The sequence below is a fragment of the Oratosquilla oratoria genome, chromosome 25, assembly GCF_046742065.1.
Source record: "Oratosquilla oratoria isolate Oo_2021 chromosome 25, ASM4674206v1, whole genome shotgun sequence".
Lineage (NCBI taxonomy): Eukaryota > Metazoa > Arthropoda > Malacostraca > Stomatopoda > Squillidae > Oratosquilla > Oratosquilla oratoria.
Genome location: NC_134801.1, coordinates 27166475 through 27191120, shown reverse-complemented (window position 1 = coordinate 27191120; position 24646 = coordinate 27166475). Strand labels below are relative to the sequence as shown.

General features: G+C 39.4%; 1 protein-coding gene across 1 annotated transcript in view; it reads right to left on the bottom strand.

Annotated features, from left to right (window-relative positions):
* Positions 1–6087: 6087 nt before the first annotated feature.
* LOC143039053 (bestrophin-2a-like) overlaps positions 6088–24646 on the bottom strand; it is a 224907-nt gene continuing 206348 nt past the window's right edge. The window contains exons 4-5 of the mRNA XM_076208904.1: positions 17397–17554; positions 6088–6156 (exon numbers count right to left, since the gene is read on the bottom strand). Of these exons, the coding sequence (XP_076065019.1) occupies positions 6088–6156; positions 17397–17554 (227 nt within the window). The remainder of the gene's footprint in view (positions 6157–17396; positions 17555–24646) is intronic.

The window sequence follows — 24646 nt, the reverse complement described above, 5'->3', positions numbered from 1 at the left end:
AGCCACTTTTATTGATCTTAGCAAGTTGTGAGATTCTCCAACAATTTTGTTTATCTGTTTATCAGGGGACATGTCATTTGAGATAATTACTCCCAGGTCTTTTTCAGATCCCACTTTCTTTACTTCCTTTGTTTCGATTTTATATTGTCCTTATACTCTCTTTTTTTCCGAACTCCATTATGCTACATTTCTTAATGTTGAAGTCTACTTCCCACTTTTGGCTCCATTTCCAAACCTTGTTTAGGTCTCTCTGTAGTGATTCACAATCCGTTTCAGTATTCACTTTCCTCAGCAATTTAGCATCATCTGCAAAGAAGCTCATGTAACAATCCACATCTTCATCCATGTCATTCACATAAATAGTAAACATTATTGGAGCCAATACTGATCCCTGTGGAACTCCACTAATCACCTCCTCCCAAGCTGAACTCTTTTCTCTGAGCACTACTCTCATTTTTCTGCCATGCAAGAAATCCTCCATCCAGTTTAGTAATTTACCTTGTATCCCTCCTATGTTTTCCAGTTTTTAATAACTTTTTGTGTGGTACTTTGTCAAAGGCTTTCTGTAAGTCTAGGAAAGCACAATCAACCCATTCATCCCTTTCTTGTATTATATCTGTTAGTCTTGGGTAGAAACAGGTTAAGTTTGTGGCACATGATCTTCCCTATCTGAATCCAAATTGTCTCGGGTTTATTATATTGTTTTCTTCCAAGCGTTTCATACATCTATTCTTGATATTTTTTCACAATTTTTGGCTACAGTGCTTGTAAGGGAGACCGGTCTGTAATTTGTTGGTACACACAGACTGTGTTGATTAAATCAAACATTAACCAAACAGAAAATTCATATCATATATGTAAGAAATGAAATGCAGCATTGCTAATATCCTCTCTGCCCGAAGTGGCCTTTGAAGTTTTCAATTCTGAGTCCCGTCATCAATCAGCGATTGATGGAATGGTCCTTCCATATTAGCAGAATTGAGTGAAAGGAGAAGGAAATTTATTCAACCCCTTTGGCTTCCGAGGAGGGTAGTGGTTGGCATTTTGAAAATTTAAATTAAGTCGGGCCCAGACGAAATAACCGGTTATTGTGGCTATTCTTCACAAAAAATCGAATACTGTTGCGAGCTGTACAGATATGTTTGTCCGTAAGGGATAGCACGTGCGCAATAACATGTGACGTCATAATAATGTTTCTGTTTTTAGGAATTGTGCGGATCGCTATCGGAAAGTAATTTACATTCAAGAAAATATAGGTTAAAGAAAAATAAAACAAATTAATTAATAAATAGAAAGTAAATTTATAGATAAACAAATAAATAAACAGATAAATAAATAAAAAGAATAATGCAAATAACAAAATAAAATAAAACAAAATAGAACAAAATAAGATAAAATGAAATAGACTAATGAATAAATAAAATAGCAAGTTAATGAATGAATATGTTAATGAGATAGATTAAATGTGGATAACTTTTAATTTCTACTGTCCTGGACTACTATTCCTCTAGTATTTCCTTGGCAACCTCTATGACTCCACCTTTTCAGTACGATACTCTCCCCAAGGATAAAAGCGTTGGTGATTTTTCGCAAAATATTAATTCTCTTACCGTTTGTTGCTTCATGTGTTGTGTAAAATTTTATTAAATCCACTTTACATGTGTTAACTCTATCATATTAGTATAAAATATTTGACATACATCGAATAATAATAGTTGATGGAACTAAATAAAATCGATTTTATCCAATTGGGGAACCTCTAATTCCAAAAGTTTAAAAGAACCAAAACAATCAATAATAGAGATCGATAGCATAGCATTGTTAATTAACGCACAGTCATTCATGTCGCCTCACTTCATCATAACAGATGAAAGTCGGAGGGGTCGGAGCGTTGTTTGACAAAGAGGAAGTCACGGTATGGGTGCAGTCCTCAGTAGGTCTCTCGCGGTTATTCAATAAACGGACCTAGTAAGCCTAATATTTATCAGGTAGATTTTTTACTTGTGAAAATCACGTAGCAACTATTATGCTGTAGCAACCTTTTTTTTTAACCACGCATGCAGGGAATTTTATCAAAAGGGGAATAGAGAGAGTAATTAGGGAAGAATAGCGTGGGTTTAGATGAAGATGGTGCATAAATCAAAATTTCGTTGTAAGACTGATATGCAACAAGTTTTGGTAAAAGGTGAGGACGTCTTTTGGGCCTTTGTGTGTTTGAAGAAGATATATAACAGGTTTGAAAGAAAGGCATTATGGGGTGTGTTGCTGTATGGTATCAGAGGGAACTCTGTTGAGGGCAGTCAAAGGCTTTACTTAAATGGTAGAGCTTGTGTTACGGTAGGGAATGGAGAGAGAATAAATGGACTGAGGTTAAGGTGAGGCTGTGCCAGGGTTGTATAGTGTCACCATGGTTGTTCAATGTGTACATGGGTGGAGTGGTACAGGAGGTGAATGCGCGGGTGATAGGTAGGGGCTAGGAGCTTACCAGTGAGAGTGGGAGCGAATAAGTTATTGCCTGCGGATGACATTGCGCTTGTAGCTGAATCGGAGGAAGAACTGAAGCTGTTGGTGGCATAATCTAAGAGGGTATGTGACATAAGAAAGATGAAAGAAAATGTGTGTGAAGGTGATGTAACGAAATGACAAAGGGAGAGGGTGAAAGTGAAATGGAAATGAGTTTAAAAGGAGAGAGGCTGGAGGAAATGGAGGAGTTGGGAAAGTAGATTATAGAGTAAGAAAACCAAATAAATGTCTAGGGTGAAGAAAAGTGTCAAGAGAAATAGATATCTGGAGATGAATGCAAACAGAAGGATGTATGAAGGGATAAATGTATCCACGACACTATATGGAAAAGAGAGCTGGAATATAAAGGAGTCGGAAAGGAGGAACCAAAACGTGTTTGAGAAGTAATTAGGGAGTGTGGTTGGGGTTACGAGGATGGATGGAGTGAGAAATAAGGATATAAGGCAGAGGGCAGAGGTGGAAAGAGAGATGGCAGATAGAATCAATCAAAGACTGCTGGATTGGTTTTTACACATGGAAAGAATGAGTGAAGAAGGGCAAACAAAGAGAAAGTGGAAGGCAGAGATGGATGAAGCAAACTTGATGTAAAGACCGAAAGCCAGAGTGAAAAGGGCACCGAGTGCAAGAGGAATGTCAGTCGAAAAGGGGAGAAAGGGCAAAAGATAGATGCGAGTGGCTAGCGGGTGTGGATGAATTTAAAACTAAAAAAGCCCGAAGGGATTTCTTCTTGTCTGCTCTTGCCAAAGAATACTGGGATGCTTTGGACATACAGAAAGAACGACTGAAGAAAGACTATCAAAAAGGAAGAGTGGAGGGCAGAGGTGGAGGAAGTAAACATGAGGGAAAAGCCGTTAATGAGGGATGAGGAAGGAGGGTCGCCCTATAATAAAGTGGTAAATCAACCTAGGCTGTCGGACCCTGCGGTAAAGGTGCCATGTCTTGCTCCACTGTCTCTAACCCAAGCACTGGGCAGGGAACAAGAATGACCCTTCCTCCACGAGGAGCTATGATTAAAATGAAAAAAAGGGCTTAAGATGAGTGTAGAATGGGGGAAGAGTGGGTGTATGCTTTGAATCACCAACCCCCAACCCCCGCCTTGTAAGGGAAAAAGGGCCTTTTGATATACGTGTGTGTGTGTGTATGTATGTTGTATGTATGTATGTATGTATGTATGTGTGTGTGCATGTATGTATGTATGTATGTATGTATGTATGTATGTATGTATGTGTGTATGTATGTATGCATGTATGTATGCATGTACGCATGTATGTATGTATGTATGTATGTATGTATGTATGTACAGTATGTATGTATGCATGTATGTATGTATGTATGTATGTATGTATGTATGTATGTATGTACGTATGCATGTATGTATGCATGTACGAGTATGTATGTATGTATTTATGTATGTTTGCATGTATGTATGAACATATGTATGTACGTATGTATATATGTATGTATACATGTATGTATGTATGTATGCGTGCATGTATGTATGTATGTATGTATGTATGTATGTTTATACGCATGTATGTACAGTATGAATGTATGTATGTATGTATGTATGTATGTATGTATGTATGTATGTATGTATGTATGTATGTATGTATGTATAGTATGTATGTATGTATGTATGTATGTATGTATGTATGTATGTATGTATGTATGTATGTATGTATGTATGTATGTATGTATGTATGTATGTATGTACGTATGTATGTATGTATGTATGTATGTATGTATGAAATTTCGAAATGATGCTTACTTTATCCGATAGATTTCGATGTAATTCTTGTGGTTCTAATCGACAAATTCATTGGAATAGAATTGGAACAATGGCGTCTCTGGGCTGCTGACCGGCAGTTTTATAAGACACACTTCACAATACAGTTATTCCTTCTAACCATGTCGCCATACATTCTGAAGCCTTTCATCTTAAATGTCATCAGCATTTTAGGGTACATATTCGCCAACATCGGCTCGATTTTCCAAAAATACACATTTTCTAATTTTCAAATAACATAATTTTGGCTGGGTTTTCAAAGATAAGTACTTCTTACTTTCAAACTCCATAAATTTGCTGCCTCCCCCCCCCAAAAAAAAAATCTGGTATGTATTTGTGTGTGTGTGTGTGTGTGTGTGTGTGTGTGTGTGTGTGTGTGTGTGTGTGTGTGTGTGTGTGTGTGTGTGTGTGTGTGTGTGTGTGTGTGTGTGTGTGTGTGTGTGTGTGTGTGTGTGTGTGTGTGTGTGAAAGAATATTGCTTAAAAAATCTTGCAACGCTCCCATAAAATCGTAGCTGTGTGGGTTGTGTTTAGGGTTGGATGGGTAGGAAAACCATTAATATGCAATACAAACTAGTATCAGATATATTAAAACCACATCGAAATTTATCGGACAATGTAAGTTTCATTTCTAAATTCCTTGTATGCATAATTGTAAAAAAAAATAAGATCTAAAAGAACTAAAAAGAAAAAAATATATAGGCAGTTGTATTCACGTTTGAAATTATACAAAAGAGAAAATAGTTGGTACAGAAGTATCCCAACTGAAATAGACCATTGGCCTAAGAGAGGCCGCGAGGTGTCACGGGATTTGAAACTGAATACTGAAACAACGCAGAGAGGAACTGTTGGACAAATTCACGAGATAAATGTATGTTCATTAGAAGTAAGGAAAATACCTAGAGAATGGAAAAGGGATGATGGGGTCTCGATTTATCAATTAGCATTATAAAAACAAGTTTAAAGATCCCTCCTTGTGAAGAAATGCAACAGAAGAGAGAAAAAACAGAACAAAGAAGCAAGCCAATGAAGCTAAGATAGAACAGAAGACAAGGTTTTACTGAAGGGTGACAAACCAGAAATTGAGGAAATAGTACCCAAAGAAAGAATCAGAGAATATGAAGGAAAGAGAAAGAATGACATGAAGAATTTGGAAGTGACACATATCAGTATGGATGGCAAAATATCACTTAGGTTAGATATCAATGATCATATATTTCAAAGAAAAAGAAAGATACAAATGTAATGTTCCTTTTTGAGACCAATCTAAATTGATATATGGATATCCTAATGGAAAGTGAAATATATATAGTTTATGGAGAAGAGACAGAGATAAAATAGGAGTGGGTATGATGGTGGTAAACGTGAGGGAATATGTGAAGGTGGTGATTAATGTGAAACTGGGAGAAAGGAAAATGGAAACAGTATGAAAATAGTAATCAAATGGAAAGGTAAAGAATATATTATGGTAGAGTAGCCCCGTCCACCTGACAGGCAAGAGCATGGAGCAAAGTTAGATAACAAGAGATATATGTATGGCTACTCACCTGAAGAAAAACATCGAAAATTTAGCAAGGTGGCAATGATGGTTGAGTTCACTTGTGGGGTGGTGAACTGGAAGAAGTTGGAAGCAAGAGGAAAAGAAGAAGGATGAAGAAATGTTCTATTTAACATAATAATGAACAATGTAATGACATAGTGGGTCAAAGAAACGACAATAGTTAGAAGAGATAACACACCAGCTAGACTGGATTTGCGGCTAACTAAGGGAACCAGGTGTTATTGAAATTCTGAAATACCTGTGTCCTGTAGGAAAGGGTGATCACGTAGTTCAAGAATTCCACATGGCTGTAGGGAGTGTAGAAACAACAGATGAGTCACATAGACAAGGAAGATAAAAGACAAAAATCATAGAACTGAAGAAATTCTTTTATGAATAAGATTGGAAGGAATTTAGAGAGACGAGTGGAATACTAAAGAAACGGGACATCGTTCTGAATGTTTACAAATTGGGATTGGAAAAACATATACAAAGATTAAAAAGAAGAAAATCGAAGCAAGAACTAGTTTAGCAAAATACATGAAACTGCAAGAGAGAGAGAATGGGAAAGGTGGAGAGAAAGTACTGATAGACCAAAGGAAGATTACATATAAGCCAGAAATTAGTACATAAAATCAAAAGATGACACAGATGCAAGTTTGAACAATTATAATTGATATATATCAAGATGAACCAGCTGTTTTATAGTACTGTTAGTGGCAAACTGAGACCTAAGGAAGAAATCACTAATATTAAACTAGATGGAAATCTATGAAACTACATGTTAAGTTTACCAAGAAGAACGACTTTGACGAGGTAGAAAAATAATTAGAAAGTACTGAATGACATAAGAGTAAAAGTGCAAGATGCTGGCTGCGCGAAAATTATAGAGAACAACAGGTAGATAAGAATCATGAGCTAGTAGTATAGTCATCAACAGGGGAAGTACCGACATTGGAAAAAAAGGCTAGTGTGGTCCCAATTTAATAAATGGGAAAAGGGACAACCTAAACCATAGAAATATATCTTTGACCAGCATGATAGCTAGAATGTGTGAAAGACCAACAAACAAAACACTTGGAAGTAAGACTCTGGGAAATAACCAGTTTGGGTTATGGTCACGTGTGTTCAATTTGTTTTTAATTGAAAACTGTCAATATACTACAAGAGAAAGATGCGTAGGTGGATTGTGTACACCTGGATCTAGAGACCGACTCTTTAGATAAGGTATCTCACAAGAGATTGATAAGGAAATTGGAATACATAGGATTTAATGGAAGTCTACTAAATCGTACAAAAGACTTACTGAAGAACAATTTAACGATGATGCTGTGATGCTGTGAAGGATAGGATGTCCCACAGGGGTCGTTGTTTGCACTAGTAATATTTTCATCTGTGTTAAGAAATATGGGACTCTGGAGGAGTTGTGATTAGGAAACTAACACACCACTCAACCGGTTTCGACTTTTTTCAGATGTTGGTGCTTTGATCTGCTGATAACTCGACTGGCACTCAAATTCGCCAGTCGTTGACCTCGCCTAGTGACAGTGTCTGGTCTTTGCCTCCTCTCCCTTATAGTTGGTCCTACCATCTGATTTGGATAAGGCTACCATTTCCCTAGGTTTGGTGACTCGTTATTGCTTCATTGTAGGTGGTGGGTGGATCATTGGACTATGACTGGTCGGTTCCTCTGTGTTCATATTGCGGCTCGGGTGGGCGGATTCCACAGATGACCAGTTCGTCACATCTTTCACTTATGTTATAATTATCTGGATAAATGACACCTCTAAAAGTTTCCTTTTTTTGTTGCCTATGTTTCATGTCAGTATACTAGATAGTGTTCAGCCTGGTAGATATCGTACGCAATACACATGGGTCACCATCGCACAGGACGTGCTATGGTCTGAAGTCCGCTCTGAGTTCCCAGGCAAGTCTCCAGTCTACCGTCTGTCTAACCTATGTAGACCCTGTGACATGTTAAACATGGACGGAGTGCACCTATTTGGTAGTGGTTCTTTTGGCCATTTCAAATTTATTGTATGAACCACCATTGCACTGGAAGTGCAGTGGCATCTGAAGTTAGCTCTGTGTTTCTGCCTAGAGACTAGTGCTGGAAGGCAAATTAACTGGCGTACTATTCTCCCATCATCTGGTGTTGCAACAGAAGGAGGCAAAAGAGGGAACACCAAACCCGTCTGAAGGTAAACTAGAATGCCTCTGCTGGAACAGTAGGTGGGTCGAGATGGAAAGGACCCAGACTACCAACTTTATAATGTCACATGCCCTCTCAAGTTACTAGCTTCAAGCCTTGTCACTGGGAATGAAATTCGATGTTGGTCTAGTTAGAAAGAAAAACGTCAATTACTTGGCTAAGATTTTCCATCTAAACGATAACATAACGAAAAAGTGGCTATAAACAAAGCCTAACCACACAGGACACTCACCATTCAGCCTTCTCCTAGCACCCCACGAAAGTACATCGAAATCCTTAAGTGGTAACTACAGCATACAAAAGTGGCAGCATGGTCACGATGAATCGTGAGGACTCCAACAAAACGAATGACGCCAAGCCCTACACAGAGGTGCGCCCGGGGACAGCAAAGCTATCCCAAGAAGGTCTTCCAAAGACAAGAGCTTGCACCAGTGGAGAACCCCAAGATTATCAACATGAGATTAACCAAGACATCGACTGGACGTTCCCCTCTGTCCCATCATATCAACTACTGGAGAAGTTCTACGTCGTCTGACGAATGTGTTAGCCAGCCCATCAAAAACCGTGGTATCATCAGCAGGGGTCACCTCTTGGTCCTGTATCAGACAGAGATTTCCCTATGACTAGGAGATGAGAAACAAACTAGAATGCACCTGCTAGTGCTCAGTTACAAGACATGTACCGCCCGAACTTCCGCGAAGCCTTTGTAACGATGACATTCTCACACGCCCTCGAAACTTTGATGACGCTTCGACTTTATCGTGCATATTTTAAGGATATAACAGGATGTATATGGCATCATGAAATCTAGCCATCGGTGAAACTGTTACATGGATATCTTGTTTCGTATGTTACAGAGCCGGATTCAACTCCTAACGCCTGAATACACCAAGTAAAAAAATGTTCCTGGCTTTTAATCACTTTTTTTTTTCTTTTTTTTTTTTTACTTAGGTCCCAAATAAAAAATGCTATCAAACAGTTATAAGTTTGGGTTTGTCAGAATTCTAAGCTAACCACTAGCATTTAACCTAATAGAATTTTAGAATTGCAGTAAAAGCAATGCATGTCATATTTTCGAGTGCAATTTGTGCAGTTTGGTGCCAAAATATTTTTATGACTATAACCTGAATTTCCCTATTATTTTATACACGTATGTTTATTTAACATGTTTATAACGGCAAAGGAAACATGGACTGGGAGTGAAGCGTTTATTCCTGACGTTTTGTCTACTGATTTTTTCAAAGCAATGAGCATATTGGATTGTGCAGAGTTCATATATACGCTTGGTAGCTCATGAAGGTATGCGAGCGTAGCGAGCTGTGCTCTGATTGCCCCGCTGAGATGCTTGAGACAGCTGATCGTGAAGCGCGCTATGCTCGCTGAGGTTTTTGCCATGAAATCCAGACCAGGAAAGTCATAGAAGCTGCATATATCACTATTGATATTGGGACGGGTAGTGATATAAGGAGCTTCTATGAATTTCCTGGTCTTCTTATTCATACCTTTGTGTAATACCTCGGCCCGTTTCCATTGTGGGAGGTGTCCAGATTCTTCTACATGCGCCACCATGGCGTTGGTATTACACAAAGGTATGTATAAGAAGACCAGGAAATCCATAGAAGTTGCATATATCACTACTCGTTCCAACATCAATAGTAAGGCTGGCAGCTTCACCTGGGTGAAAATCTCAGCGGGCGTAGCGCTTCATGATTGGCTGTCTCACCAGGCCAATCAGAGCACAGCGCGCCACAATCGCATACCTCCATAAGCTACCAAAGCGTATATATAAACTCTGCACGATCCAGTATGCTCATTCCTTTGAAAAAGTCAATAGATTAAACTTCAGGAACAAATGCATCACTCCCAGTCCATGTTTCTTTTGCTGTGCTTAAGCAACTTGTACACATGAATATCATTTAACATGTTTATGATTAATACTTTCAGATTTATAAGTTTCATATTTTCTGATTGCATATATTTTTATATTTTCAGATGGCTTCAAGGGATTGCCGGCATCTCCTGACTCCTGTTAAATATGCGGCGAGTATATAAAGAAGAAAAACAAAAAATTCTCCTTGAAACCCCGGTGAAGGTTTGTGAAGCCTACCAAAAGTACTTCGGGATGCCAGTTGGGGACCAGGATAAGTCCTGGGCCCCTCACTACTGTTGTGAGCTCTGGAAGAAGACACTGGACGGATGGCTGCGAGGTGAGAAAAACTCTGAAATTCTTCATCTCCAACCCACGGGTTTGGCTAGAACCAACAGACCACTCCACAAACAGTTTTTTTTTTTTTTTTCATTTTTATTATATTATTATTATTATTATTATTATTATTATTATTATTATTATTATTATTACTATTATTATTATTATTATTACTATTATAATTATTATTATTATTATTATTATTATTATTATTTTCATGGTTGATGTTAGCAAGCGGCGGAAAGGAAGGACTGGTGCTGCATTGCATTACCATGATCTCCCATCATCATCTCCAATTACTCAATGCTCCAAAGATCCCGTGCCAGTGCCCCCTGCTCCAGGTGAAACCTAAGAAGAGATGGATGTTGAGGACTTGGCTTACCTGCCTGAGGTACCAGAAAAGGTTTCTAACTACCCAAATAAAAAAGAAGTAAATGACTTGGTCAGGGATATGGGTCTGACCAAGTCCAATGTAGAGCTATTCATCTCCATGATGAAGCAGTGGAATTTGGTCAAAGAGGAGGTGCAGGTGATAAGTCAGAGAAGTCGGCATAGATAGCTCTATCACAAATTTGAAGGCTGTCCTCCACGATGGAAACAAGTTCCCGACGCTGTCCCTAGCCCATTTAGTCTGCCTGAAGGTAGACTACTACAGTGTGAAAGTCCTCCTGGAAGCTCTGCAATACAACCAGTACAATTAGGAAATCACTGGAGACTTTAGGATGGTAGCTGTCCTGTTTGGTGTCCAGGGAGGCTTTATTAGATTCCAATACTTCCTCTGTCTTTGGAACAGCAGAACCACCTCTAACCATTACAACAGGAAGAAATGGGAGCAGCGAACAGAATTAGTAGTTGGGATCCGGAACGTCATGTGGGAGCCACTGGTTGATCCAAGGATTGTGTTCATGCCGCCACTGCACATTAAGTTGAGGTTGATGAAGCAGTTCGTAAAGGCTCTTAACCAGGAATCAGCCGCTTTTAAGTACTTTTTTGAGTTTTTCCCCAAGTTATCTGAGGCCAAAATCAAAGATGGGTGTTTTGTTGGACCTCAGATAAAGAAGATGTTTGAGTCTGCCGAGTTCTCCAATAAGCTCAGTAAGATTGGGAAAACTGCATGGAACTGTTTCATAGCAGTTGTCAAGGGTTTCTTGGCCAACTACAGAGTTGAAAGCCACCAGCAGCTGGTGCAGGATCTGGTGAAGGTTTTTAGCACTATGGGATGCAAGATGTCCCTTATTTCATATGATGGACGCTCACCTGGACAAACTCAAGGGCAATATGGACGCCTACTCAGAAGAATAAGGCGAGCGATTCCACCAAGATGTGAAGGAGATATAGTGGAGGTACCAGGGCTACTACAATAAGAAAATGATGGGGGACTTCTGGGGGTTGGTGCGGAGGCACGAGCTGGGCTACAACCGCAAATCCAGGAAATCCAATAATTTCTGACGTGTTTAAGTTGCTTTATAATTGACTCTTTTTTTCTACTTGTCTGCTTGTGTCATAAAATAAACATATACGCTGTTTATTTAATTATATGAACTGATAATTGAAAAAAATATTGAAAAATATAGAAAATTCAAAATATCAAAGTCTTGATCACAAACCCAAACTTCTGATTAAATGATAGTGTTTTTTTTTTTTTTTTTTTTTATAATGAGATATAACAATCCAGGCAATGACATTTAGAACAGGGAAACAAAAATGTGACGAAGTGCCTTCTGCCGCTTTTTTATCATTATATTCTCTTATGAAGTCTGCTGCATAATAGCACTGTAAGGTTGCATCAGAATTTATTTAAACCAGGAGTGGAACGTTTCTCTTGTGCTATATGATTACGTCAAATAAATCTACATTTACCTGGCAACTTGCCAGGAATGACACACAGGGTTGGAGGAGAAAGACCAATGTGACTATGTGCTGTTATGGTGTTTTCTACTATTAATAAGTTGAATGACAAATGCAATAGAATCGCCCTAAGAAACAACGAACATAGGGGGTGGAAGAAGCTGCTGAGCAAAGAGGAAGAAAATTGCAACAAATGATTAGAGATAAGGACTTCCGGGATAGAGACCTTTGGCGAAGATTCGTGAAGGCCGGACAATGACAGGCATAGCCTAGCTTGTGTCTGATGAGAATCCTCCCAACCAGTAGGGGTCATAGCCTCATTAGATGTCGAGAATCTGTTCACAAATGTGCCAGTAAAAGAGACTATTGACCTCATCTGCCAGAGTATCTACCACAAGCCCAACTCAACACCCGTCGCCGTCCCTGAAGCAATCCTCCGAGAACTCCTTGAAATCTGCACGATGGAAACCCCCTTCTACGGTCCAGATGGGAAAATGCGCGTACAGGTAGACGGCGTAGCAATGGGATCCCCCTTTGGACCACTCTTCGCCAACTTCTATATGGGATCCATCGAAGAGAAAATCTTCAACGACCATCCTGACATGCAGCCCTGCATTTACGCCCGGTATGTTGACATTTTTATTAGCGCAAAAGATTCCCAATCAGTAACTCAACTCTCACACACATTCAAGAAACATTCAACCCTCAATTACACCTATGAACACCAACGCAACGATGGCATCCTCCCATTCTTAGATATACTAGTAGGCACAGCCTCAGATCGATTCACGACTGAAGTCTACGTCAAAGACACTAACCTCGGTTTCTGTCTTAACGGCAGTAGCGAATGCCCAGAATGCTACAAACAAAGCGTCATCCGATCACTAGTGAACCGAGCCTTCTCCAACAAGAGTACATGGAAAACTACGAATAACGGACTCCAACGTATAACAGCACTATTCGTCAACAACGGCTATCCACAACACTCCATCGAATCCATTATCAAAACCAAGATGAACTCCTTTACCGCCCAACCAACACCCACAAACACCAATGTAACAATACTGGACCTGTACTACAAAGGACATATGAACACCGGCTACAAAGAAGACGAAAGAACACTTCGAAATATTATCACACGTAACATTCGACCCAACAACCCAGACACTAAGATACGCCTAATCGTATACTACAAAACCTCCAAAACACACACCCTGGTTATTAAGAACAACAACCAGGACCCCAACCCTCTTCTACAAGAAGTCAACGTCGTGTATAAGTTTGGTTGCCCTGTCGGTGATTGTAAGCACCGCACCTCCTCATACATTGGCATGACTTCTATGACCCTCTCCAAAAGACTCACATACCACCTCCAGAATGGCGCCATCAAAACACACATGACAAAAGAACACAAAACCACCATCACCAGACAAACACTAAACGAAAACACTAAAATAATCTATAAAGCTCACGACCCCCTTCTCCTTAAGATGGCCGAAGCAGTGAACATATACATCGAGAAACCTTTCACTAACATACAACTCATGCCCACAACCACACTCCCAAGCAGTAGACGCACATAACACAAATAATAACACCCCTTTCCACAATCCACAAGGAAGTTGCTACTTCCACGTACGCAGCGCTACGGATCACGGCTACATGAAATGACCTCTCCCAGTGTTCGGCCAATGTACGGCCTGTATTTAAACCCATGTAATCACCAACTATTGTTACTCCCTCCCTGAGGATGACCGAGTAAGGTCGAAATACGTATAGGAGAAATTGAAAAAGAGAAAACCGCACCTAATGTCTTTTAGACACCTTCTCAGCTATTTGGAACCAACACAGAAACTTGTTGCACGAGAGAAATTAAAGCTCCAATATAAACTCAACAACGCCATTGTCGCTGTAGACTTCTTGAAATCATGTATATATATATATATATATATATATATATATATATATATATATGCTTGTGTGTGTGTGTGTGTGCGCGTGTGCGTGTGCGCGTGTGCGTGTGCGCGTGTGCGTGTGTGTGTCTGTGTGTGCGCGTGTACACACAGGGGTAAAGCAAAACTAATGGGAATGCGACAACCGAAAGAGTCTGAGCCTTACAGAGGGGTCTACCAGAAAAGATAGGGTAGATTGAAGGAAATATGAAATGAGCAGACAGTGGTGAAAAGAATTCCGAGATTAGAAAAAGAATATATCAATAAATGAGTAATAGTTGCTGATAAAGAAAGGAGAGAGGATGAAATGTACCTTACCAGCCTGACCCCAACATCAGCAGGACAGGCAGGCTGGAGCGAGTGCCACGGGATGTGATGTGGTGCACGATACACTCCCTCGCGCCTTCAGACTTACTCCTGAGATTTCTATTGCACAAAATGTTCGGATGTTTGCTTATACCAATTAATATATTTACAATATAATAATATTGGCATTATGTAACATTTTCGCGTTACTACTAATGTTAAGATTATAGCAATCAATTAGATATTTAAAGTATCAATTTATTGTAAAACTGATAACCCAGTGCAGTGACATAAGCAGAAATCTGTTAAAAATGAAATTCTGTTCACAGTGTTTGAGGTACATCACGAAGTTCTATCATGCCAAATACTTTCAGTTATATTTATGAAAAAATACACAGAATAACGGCACATTTCAATTAATTGGCAGTGTGAAATAGAGGAATTAATACTTGCTGGCAGACTAGTATCATTCATTCAGCTACTCATATAAGGAAAACAAATAAAGCCTTAGTGAAGAATCCATTGTCGACGAAACGTGACAACACATCGCGCCGCCCACCCACTACTACCTCTTCCAGATCTCCATCTTGAATTTCAATCCGTCTCAACTTCCTGGTCAAAGTAGCTCAAACTCTTCTTCAAAACTACCTACAGTTTTTGCTGGTATCCTCCTCTCCTCGACTTAAGAATCAGATCTAGTCTACCTAATTCCTTTTCAATCCATTGGCCATTGTTTAGCTGAATACATAGGATTAACAGACTCTTCCAGAACCTGCGAGAATAATCTAATCCAGAATGATACTGCCAATGTGAACCAGTCCAAACTGATATAATCACTGCAAGCCTCAACACTTTTCCTGCCAGCGGAGTTCACTTAATCCTTTCGATCTAGTTGGAGTGAAAAAAAAATTCTCGTGATTCTGACTATGTTCACATTTCACTGAAACTCTCCCACCGAAGCAAATGGAGAACGGACTCTCCAGGAAAGGTCCACTTTTGGGAATACCCATTTCAAGTTTACCTGCAATCTCTCCATATTTTCCGCAAATGAGCCTGGCAACCCCTTGCTATCTTATTTATTTCCATATCACACACAGATGGGCCTTAATTCTCCATAAATATCTGTCTGAATTATTATCTCAATCCACTCTCGCATCATTATTCTACATGTACCTAACAACTAGGTCCGCTAGACGCCAGATCTAAGATTGTATAATCTGTCCAGCCTGATCTAAGTCAACCTCTAACATTTTCATGTAGAGTCCTTTACCAAATAAATCTTTTGTTTTAGAAGTCATAACTCTTGCACACAACTTCAAGGATTCTACCCATTCAACCAGCCTTTCATTCATTTTAATTCTGATATTATCTTTAAAACCCACTCGCCTTTGTCATCAATTTTGTCCACCCTTTCCTAACTTCGTGCAAATTCGTTATCTTTAATCATTATGGGTATCCTCAACTAGCACCGATTCAACTATACTATTCATCTAGTCTACCTCATCGAGTAAACTATCTACAGTACCATATCTTTCTGTTCAAGTCGCTTGTTCATCACTCTCTTCAAATGAACCTAACTTCCCTCAATTCGTTTTAGTCAAATGTCCTTCATGACTCAGTCTGCTACATTATTCATGGAACAAAGATTCTTAATTTCTTTATCATGATGGTAGGCATACTTTAGGCATCTTGTTTTGGCTAAGGCAACCAGTCTTATTTAGTTAACTACAAATGAATGAAAAAAAAAACAATCATAATTTACCCCTCAGCTGAACAAAACCGCTTTGCGTTAGCCAGAACGAAGTTTGTATACCACCGTTCACCGCGGTAAAATGTCTTTCTATAAGAATATAAGGGGGGAACTGCTATTCAACCCCATGTCCATTACCATCTATCATCTCTATCCATAAAATAATCTAATCTTCTCTTAAAACCACCAATTGTTTCAGTGTTCACTGCATAGTTACTAACTCTGGTCCATTCCCTAACCACTCAATTGGTAAAGCAGTTCTTGCCTATTTCCTTCTTAAATATCTCACTCTTCGTCTTTCCAGAGAGTGTAAGTTAAGGTGTTAGCGTGGCAAATATCTAAACCCTTGTCTCATTTTGGTCACTCTCTTCTGTGGTGATTCTGGTGAACTAATATTCATTTTACAGAACAAAGACCAAAACTGTACCCCATAGTCAAATGTGGGTCTAACTAGCTTGTTCTATCTGCTCAACCTGGCTTCCCAAACTACGATATTCTCCATTCTTTATTTTCCTAATTAAACAACTTACTCTTTCGTTGCAACCCACTTGTGCAGTTTAGTCTACATTCCCATAGGTCTAATTCTTTCATCCTGATTTGTGGATTAATTTTTCTACTCTAGCCTATTTATATATCACCACAACATACTATCTATTTCTCTATTACTCACATTCAATTTACTCTAAAATCAATTTCATCATCCAACAATTCAAAATAGACTAAAGGCGGTAGTCCGAATCAGTCTGTCTTCATACCCACCGAGTTTGTTTTACTTTCGATATTAAACCCAACTCATCTCCTCGTCTTCAAATTTGAAGTCTTGAAAACATAATTCCTTATCTTGTCGGGAGTTTTTCTTAAACGATTTATCTGTATGATTTTACACTCATCCCACTTTACAAATACTCTATCCTTTTACATATACAGTCCGAAAAAGATTACTTCTAAAATAAATTTTGTTTTGTCTTGTCCTATTCCCTACAAGCTTCGACTGATTTTCCTTTGCCCCAGGCCCGATAATAGCGCATCAGAATTAATGATTTCCGATCAATTAACTGCATTTGGTAACTAGCTCGTCTGCTCACCATGAGTCGTCGCCACATCCCGTAGTTCCAATAATAATGAATGATCACTGCAACCCCTCCACCTCAACTCCAGTACATCCACCCGCCATACATCCAAATCTCCCCGCCCCATTTGTCAATGTCCTGGCTAGCAAAACCATAACGCTCGCGCACACACCCACACACTTGTACAATGATTAGGGCACCCACCTCCATGATGAGTTTGACACCAATTGGATCAGATATTCTACGCTGTCCCCGCGCGTCCTTCAAGAGTCCTGTGAACCAAGTGCAGGGAATCCAGTACGTGTTGAATTCCTTGTTAGGCACAGTTCTATAGATTTCAAGCTCAGTCGTGGTCATGAACCCTGTTAAGGAAGAAAGACATGTATCGGTGAATAGCAGACAAAAATATGATAATAATTATAACAATAAATAAATAAAAAATTCTTCAAGTTACCAGGTCCTACTGTATATATAGAGGTGGAAGAATAAGTAGGCCTCTTCAGTTAAAAAATATATAATTTGGTATTTATTAAGTGGCTAAAAACCCGCAGGATATGCAAATAAATATGTTTAATATTTACTCATACAGCTTCAATTGTTGAACTGAAACCTCATGATGAGAGGACAACGATGCTGCAGTTGACCCTCAAGATTAACCCTTTCCATTTTCACTCTATACAGTATACACATTTTTACGTCCACTCAAAGGAGCCGAGTCTATGAGGTGGGCGTGTCTATTGAGAAAATTATGTAAAAGTGTCCGAAGGTGTATATGTGATTTTTCGACTTCACTACCTCGAAAGGTTTAGAGTCCAGTGAATCTCAGCCTTTTTCAATCGACTCCCTCCTTTATGAATTCTCAATATCCTTGTGACTGCCCTTCATTTTTCTCCCAAATCCCACACCACAAAAAAGTCATAATAGAATGTTGATGCTTTACTACAAAGTTGACCATCATAATCATCGTATATATGAACCTATATATTTTTATTTATACTCCTCAAATTATATAGGAATGTACAGCTGCACAGAAAACTATCGTTAGTAAATCACGCTAACCATTTTGACACAAAACAACGAAACTATTTGAGACAAGTTGAAGTCTCCATCGGAAATAAGATTATCATGTCATAGTGAATCCATATGAACTCCGGAACTGTTATTCGATTCATATTCATTCAGAAGGAATTCGAACAATTCGAACCCCAGAAATACCAACCCTTCGGTATCATAAGGTTATGTTCATTAGCGAATGTTTCGACACCCCTACTAACGATAGTTTTCTGTGTAGCTGTACATATTGTATGAGCAAGGCATGTGCCCCCTAAATTCTTGGAATGGCTCCTTTGGATGAGAACCACTGGATTAGACTGATGCATGAAATATGTAGAGACATTTGCTAAAAAAAAATATACAACCCCATCCTAAATTTGAGTTCTGATCTTGCCTTTTCAAATTGAAACAAAGTAATGTTGAGCCCAAATATACAGATGTATACAATATGGTTTATTTTGTCGCCGTTCCCCAGTACAGATTAGTTGACCACATTTAACGCTGGCTTGCTAACTACTTATCAGGTGGACAGGATATGTTCAATGTCAACTCATCACACATAGAAAACTTGTCCATCAAAATCCCAACAAGGCCTCGATCTTTACACCTACACTATTCCACACAAATTAGGATAGCCTCATATGCAAATATCACGATTACTTTCAGATATAATAATATTTCCAAAGCTGTACAGCAAGTACAACCTTACAGTCTTTTGCTCTTTTCCCCGCGCAGTACCCTTGAAATATAATTTTCATGTCTCAGAGAGTTTTTAAATAAAAACGGTGGTATAGATTATTTATTTTTCTTTCACGAACTTAAAGTTTTATTTTTTTCTGATAACTGGTTCAGGCAAAAATGACCCATGATTAGTGACCGTGCAAGAAATTGCGAATATAAAACAAAAACAAAATTATGCACAATACATTTTCCTGAAATTAACTTATCTCTCACTATCCCTCATGGAACCCCACTTGATCCTCTCCATCAGATTCCTAGAAACGTTGTAATAGACATTATTTGAACCAGTCTATAGATGGTGTCAGCATGCTCCATAGTAACATTTATCACAAACTAAAGATTATATATACAGGTTCATTTCATACTCAATTTGACAATAATACCACACACCCAAAACAAAAACCCTTTGGGATACATTAGACATCTCCATGAACTTTATTGATCATATATAACAATCTACATTAAATACACACAAAGACTAGTAATACTCAGGGCAATTGCACAGAGTGGATAAAAGAAACCCACATATACAAGCAATACATCAGATTCAGATCGGTTATCAAGTATGCCAGCTCGGCGTGGTCCATTACAGCCTTAGACAAACACCAGAACATCATTTCATAACCCCATCATATCTGTATTCCATAGACGTGAATTGCCTCGTCTAAAAAAAAAAAAAAAAAAAAAAAAAAAAAGTGCGATGCAGCACAGCATATATCTACGCAGTTATGGTGTCTGCGTAGCAAGCCAAAATATGTCATGTCTATACCATTGTACTTTGTATATACCCTCATTGTAATTGTGCGGATGTGAAAGTATCATAAGGGTTATGTAGTTTGATTCCATATTCAAAAAATATATCTTTGTACTGTTAAAGTACAGTAATGTCTATATATATATTTATGCGAGCTTTCGCAACTGATGCGTGATTTTAATCTTACTAATATTAATTACGCAATATTAGAGTATACCCGTGTAGATAGTCGCATAAACTCATGACTTTCTCGGCGACAATCATGTGATGCAGAATGCAAAAAGTGAAAACAGGACAAGTGAATATACTCAACCGCGAAAATGTACCTGGTATGGAAATTGGTGCAAAACATTGTATCTCGTGACCAAAGTCGGTTTAAGCTAACAAGTAGGTTCAGAATAAGCAGTAGTATATACACCTGATTTCAGAAACACTTGATTAGCTAGTCTACGATAAGGTGCTTCAGAAGATATATGAAGGCATACAACGAAATGCAAGAGATGCAAAGAGCAACAAACCCATTGGTCCTTACGGGGCTGTCTAACAACTAAAAGGGTGTGTAAGCTGTGGAAACAATTAAGAACCACTGATGTAGGTAATACTTCAAAACACACGGAAAATATTCAGTTATAAAGCTGACCTCCTATTCAGTCTCATTCAAAAATGGTTTGCACAAAAAGAGCGAGAAAAGCATGTACAAAGAACAGTTTTATGAGAAACTCAAGCGTTTTGAAACCCTTAATGAAATAGACAGACATACATATACCAAAGGCTTTTTTTTTCCTTATAAGGGAGGTAGCCAAAGAGGAAAGGCATAAAAACCACTCCCACCCATTCCATCCCTACCACACTCCACTTCCCTCCACCTTCTTCCTTCCCTCTTATCTTGGCACCTCCTGGACGATGGGACATCCCTGTATCTTGTCCACTGCCCTGGGTCAGAAGCAGTGTTGCAAGACACAGCACATCCACAGCAAGGCCGCTTCCTTAAATCGGCGACCCCCCTGCGTCAAATTTTTCTCACACATACTCCCTCACCACATCCCCATCCCCCACCCACTCCACTCCCCTCCACCCTCTTCCTTCCATCTTATCTTGGCACCTCCTGGTCATCCCTGCATCTTGTCCACTGTCCTGAGTCAGAAGCAGTGTTGCAAGACACAGCACATCCACAGCAAGACCACTTCATTAAATCGGCGACCCACCCTCTCCGTCCCCTCACGCAGAAAAGGAGAAGACGGGAAGAAATTCCTTCGGGCTGCGTCAAATTGTTCTCACACATACTCCCTCACCCCCATCCCCCACTCTACTCCACTCCACCCTCTTCCTTCCTTCTTATCTTGGCACCTACTGGATGATGGGTCATCCCTGCATCTTGTCCACTGCCCTGAATCAGAAGCAGTGTTGCAAGACACAGCACATCCACAGCAAGGCCGCTTCATTAAATCGGCGACCCCCCTCTCCGTCCCCTCATGCAAAAAAGGAGAAGACGGAGAGAAATCTCTTCGGGCTGCGTCAAGTTTTTCTCACACATACTCCCTCACCCCCATCCCCCACCCACTCCACTCCCCTCCACCCTCTTCCTTCCTTCTTATCTTGGCACCTCCTGGATGATGGGTCATCCCTGCATCTTGTCCACTGCCCTGGGTCAGAAGCAGTGTCGCAAGACACAGCACATCCACAGCAAGGCCGCTTCATTAAATCGGCAACCCCCCCTCTCCGTCCCCTCATGCAGAAAAGGAGAAGACGGGGAGAAATCCCTTCGGGCTGCGTCAAATTTTTCTCACACATACTCCCTCATCCCCCATCCCCCACCCACTCCACCTCATGCATCACAACATCATCCATATACAATAATTTTCCACTCACCCCTGTCTTCTGTCCTCTCCCGTCCTTCCTCTTCCCCAAAGCCCCTTTTACCCCATCCATTCATCTCATCCTAGGTCGCCCCCTCATGTTCACTCACTCCACACCTCTTTTACTGGTCTTCACTCATTCTTTCCATGTGACCAAACCATCCTAATACTCTTTCATCAACCCTATCTCCCAACTCCATTTCTAACACCCGTTCTCCTCCTCACCTCCTCATTTTTCACTTTATCCAGCCTAGTAACCCCCGTCATACTTCTCAGACACCTCATCTCAAACACATTCAAACTTCCTCTCTCTTCCTCTCTTATGTTCCATGTTTCTGTCCCAATACAGTGCTGTCGGCACAATCATTCCTTCATACAATCTCCTCTTAACATCCATTCCCAAATGTCTATTTCTCATTACACTTTTTAATCCACCTAGTCATTCACTCGCTTCTCTCAATCTACATCCTACCTCCACCTCCACTCCACCCTTTCCCGCCACATTCACACCCAAGTATCTAAAACTATCCAGTTCCTCTAGTCTCTCTCCCTCAATACTCACTTCTAGTCTGCTGCCAGTCTGTTCACACTTTCAACCAGGAAAAAATCAAGTTTAGAAAGGAAAATTGCTGACAAATCTAAAGAAAACCTCAGAGTTCTATACTTAAGAGATAAAAAAAAACAAGCAGGAAGCCACTCATATACATTATAAAGTATGTGATTCATCTTAGACTCGTTTCACAAGTATCGACTTTTCGCCGTGTCCCATCCACGATACGATGTTGTGCTTTCAAGTAACCATGGATGTCTACGGACGCTTTCACACGCCACGACCACGACCACGCGTGAAAACGTCCACAATTATTTGACATTAAGAAATTGTAACCCTTACAAAGGCTTAGTACATGAAAGGCACTTTGAAGTGTTCTTCACACTATTGTGGACAGTCGCATAATTTCAAAATTTGACTTTACGGTAATATTCGGCCCATGTGTAATTTTTTATTCTATATTCTAACTATATGTGCAAATTGCTATTAATTAATTTACATTTCTATATAACGTACACATTTTTTATTAGTAAGCCTAAGAAATGAAACATCGTTTTATCTGGTCTTCATCGTTGATATCCACGCACTGCCTTTTTTTTTTTTTTTTTATAGTCTAATAAAGTGCCACTAGTTATAGATAACACGCATCTCACTAGAGGCAATACAAAATCGTGGACAAGGCACCATCATTGGCTGCACGAAAACAACATCAATTGACCATCTACACTAAGAAACACAAATATTAAATTTCAGTGAGGAGGTGAGGAGGAGAACGGGTGTTAGAAATGGAGTTGGGAGATAGGGTTGATGCAAAAACAACACTCATATAAAAAACGCACCAACACCAAGAAACATCAGAAATTCATCCACCTTACACATCAGACATCATACAATTCCCTCCACCAAACATTTTTACTAACAAAGAAATGAAGACAGAACTCATACGCAGATATATAACACATCTTGGTCCTAGCAAAATATTAGGTCTCCCCCCCCCCCTTCCAACAGTCGACATCAGAACACGCTAAGTACAACGGACTAAATTTACCTTGGTAGGTTGAGACGACGACACCACTTCTCTCTTTTTACACTCATGCGGGGATGACACTTGCCAACTCTACTACATATACGCTACAATATACGCCATCCCTTAGCACAATGACCCTCACTAACAACATTTAGAAACACAACGTAACATACATGAAATGCGGGATAGCACAATGGTAGTTTCCTGTTCAACCCAAAATGAATGGAACAATGCAAAACAACAACAACGACAACAACGACAACAGTGAAGGACAACAATAGCAATAGCAGCACCAGCGCCAAGACAGCTGGAGAGAAAACCGTGAACAAGAAAATTTGTTTAAGTTTCGTGGACCTAAATATGTAAACAAAGACATAGCTGTGATGATATTACTGAACGAAGTGCCAACGCCATTTTTAGTGAATACAGGTTCCTTTTGTAGCGTAATTGCGTGCAAGAACAATACTAGTAAAATATGAGGGATACAATATATCCCTCATATTTTGCTAGTATTGTTCTTGCACACAATTGTCACCATTACTGTATTTATCTAACTTTTGTAATTTTGTCACAATTACTGTACTTATGTAATTTTTGTTATTTCAGTTTACTCTTGCAAATGTCTTCATTAAGCCGAAACATTGAGCTCAAATAATGAAAAGAAATGGAAGAATACAGTGATTTAGTTTCAATTCACCCGGTTAATAGCAATTCTCTAATCAGGAAAATTGAGAATACGAGGAAAAACTGAATAACTACAACAATGCTGTCGTTTTAACTCCACGTGTATATATATATATATATATATATATATATATATATATATATATATATATATATATATATAATTTGTATGTGTATTATACATATATATATATATATATATATATATATATATATATATATATATATATATATATATATATATATATATATATATATATATATATATATATATATATATATATATATATATATATGTAAGGGGCAGGAGTCAGGGCCACAGGGAAAGGGTCAAGGTCGCATGACGGGACTGGGCCAGGGTAAAGGCCCAAGGCATGGGTTGGGACCACTGGGCGAGGTTCGAGCATCGGGGTCGTCAGGGTACGGGACTCAGGGCTGAGGCAGAGGCACCGGGGCAAAGGTCGGGACCGTTGGGCGGGGTCAAGGCACTGGGACGGGGATCGGGGCAACAGGGCAGGGGTGAGTGTTCCCCCGGGGCAGGGGTCAAGGCCACGGGGTAGGGGTCATTCATGTCCCCGGGGCTAGCGTCCGAGATACGGGGCATATTTTCTTTCTTTCTCTTTTTTTTCACGGTTGGGCTATCGTATTGGTCAACGACACTATTCAATAATTTAGTGCTCTATTTTTTCGAAAGGCTGCACGGCCTCAATATAGCGTCTTCGGTTTTCGGTTCCCAAGGCAAGGGCTTTGTTTGCATTTCTTTTCTTTTATTTATTTGTTTATCTATTA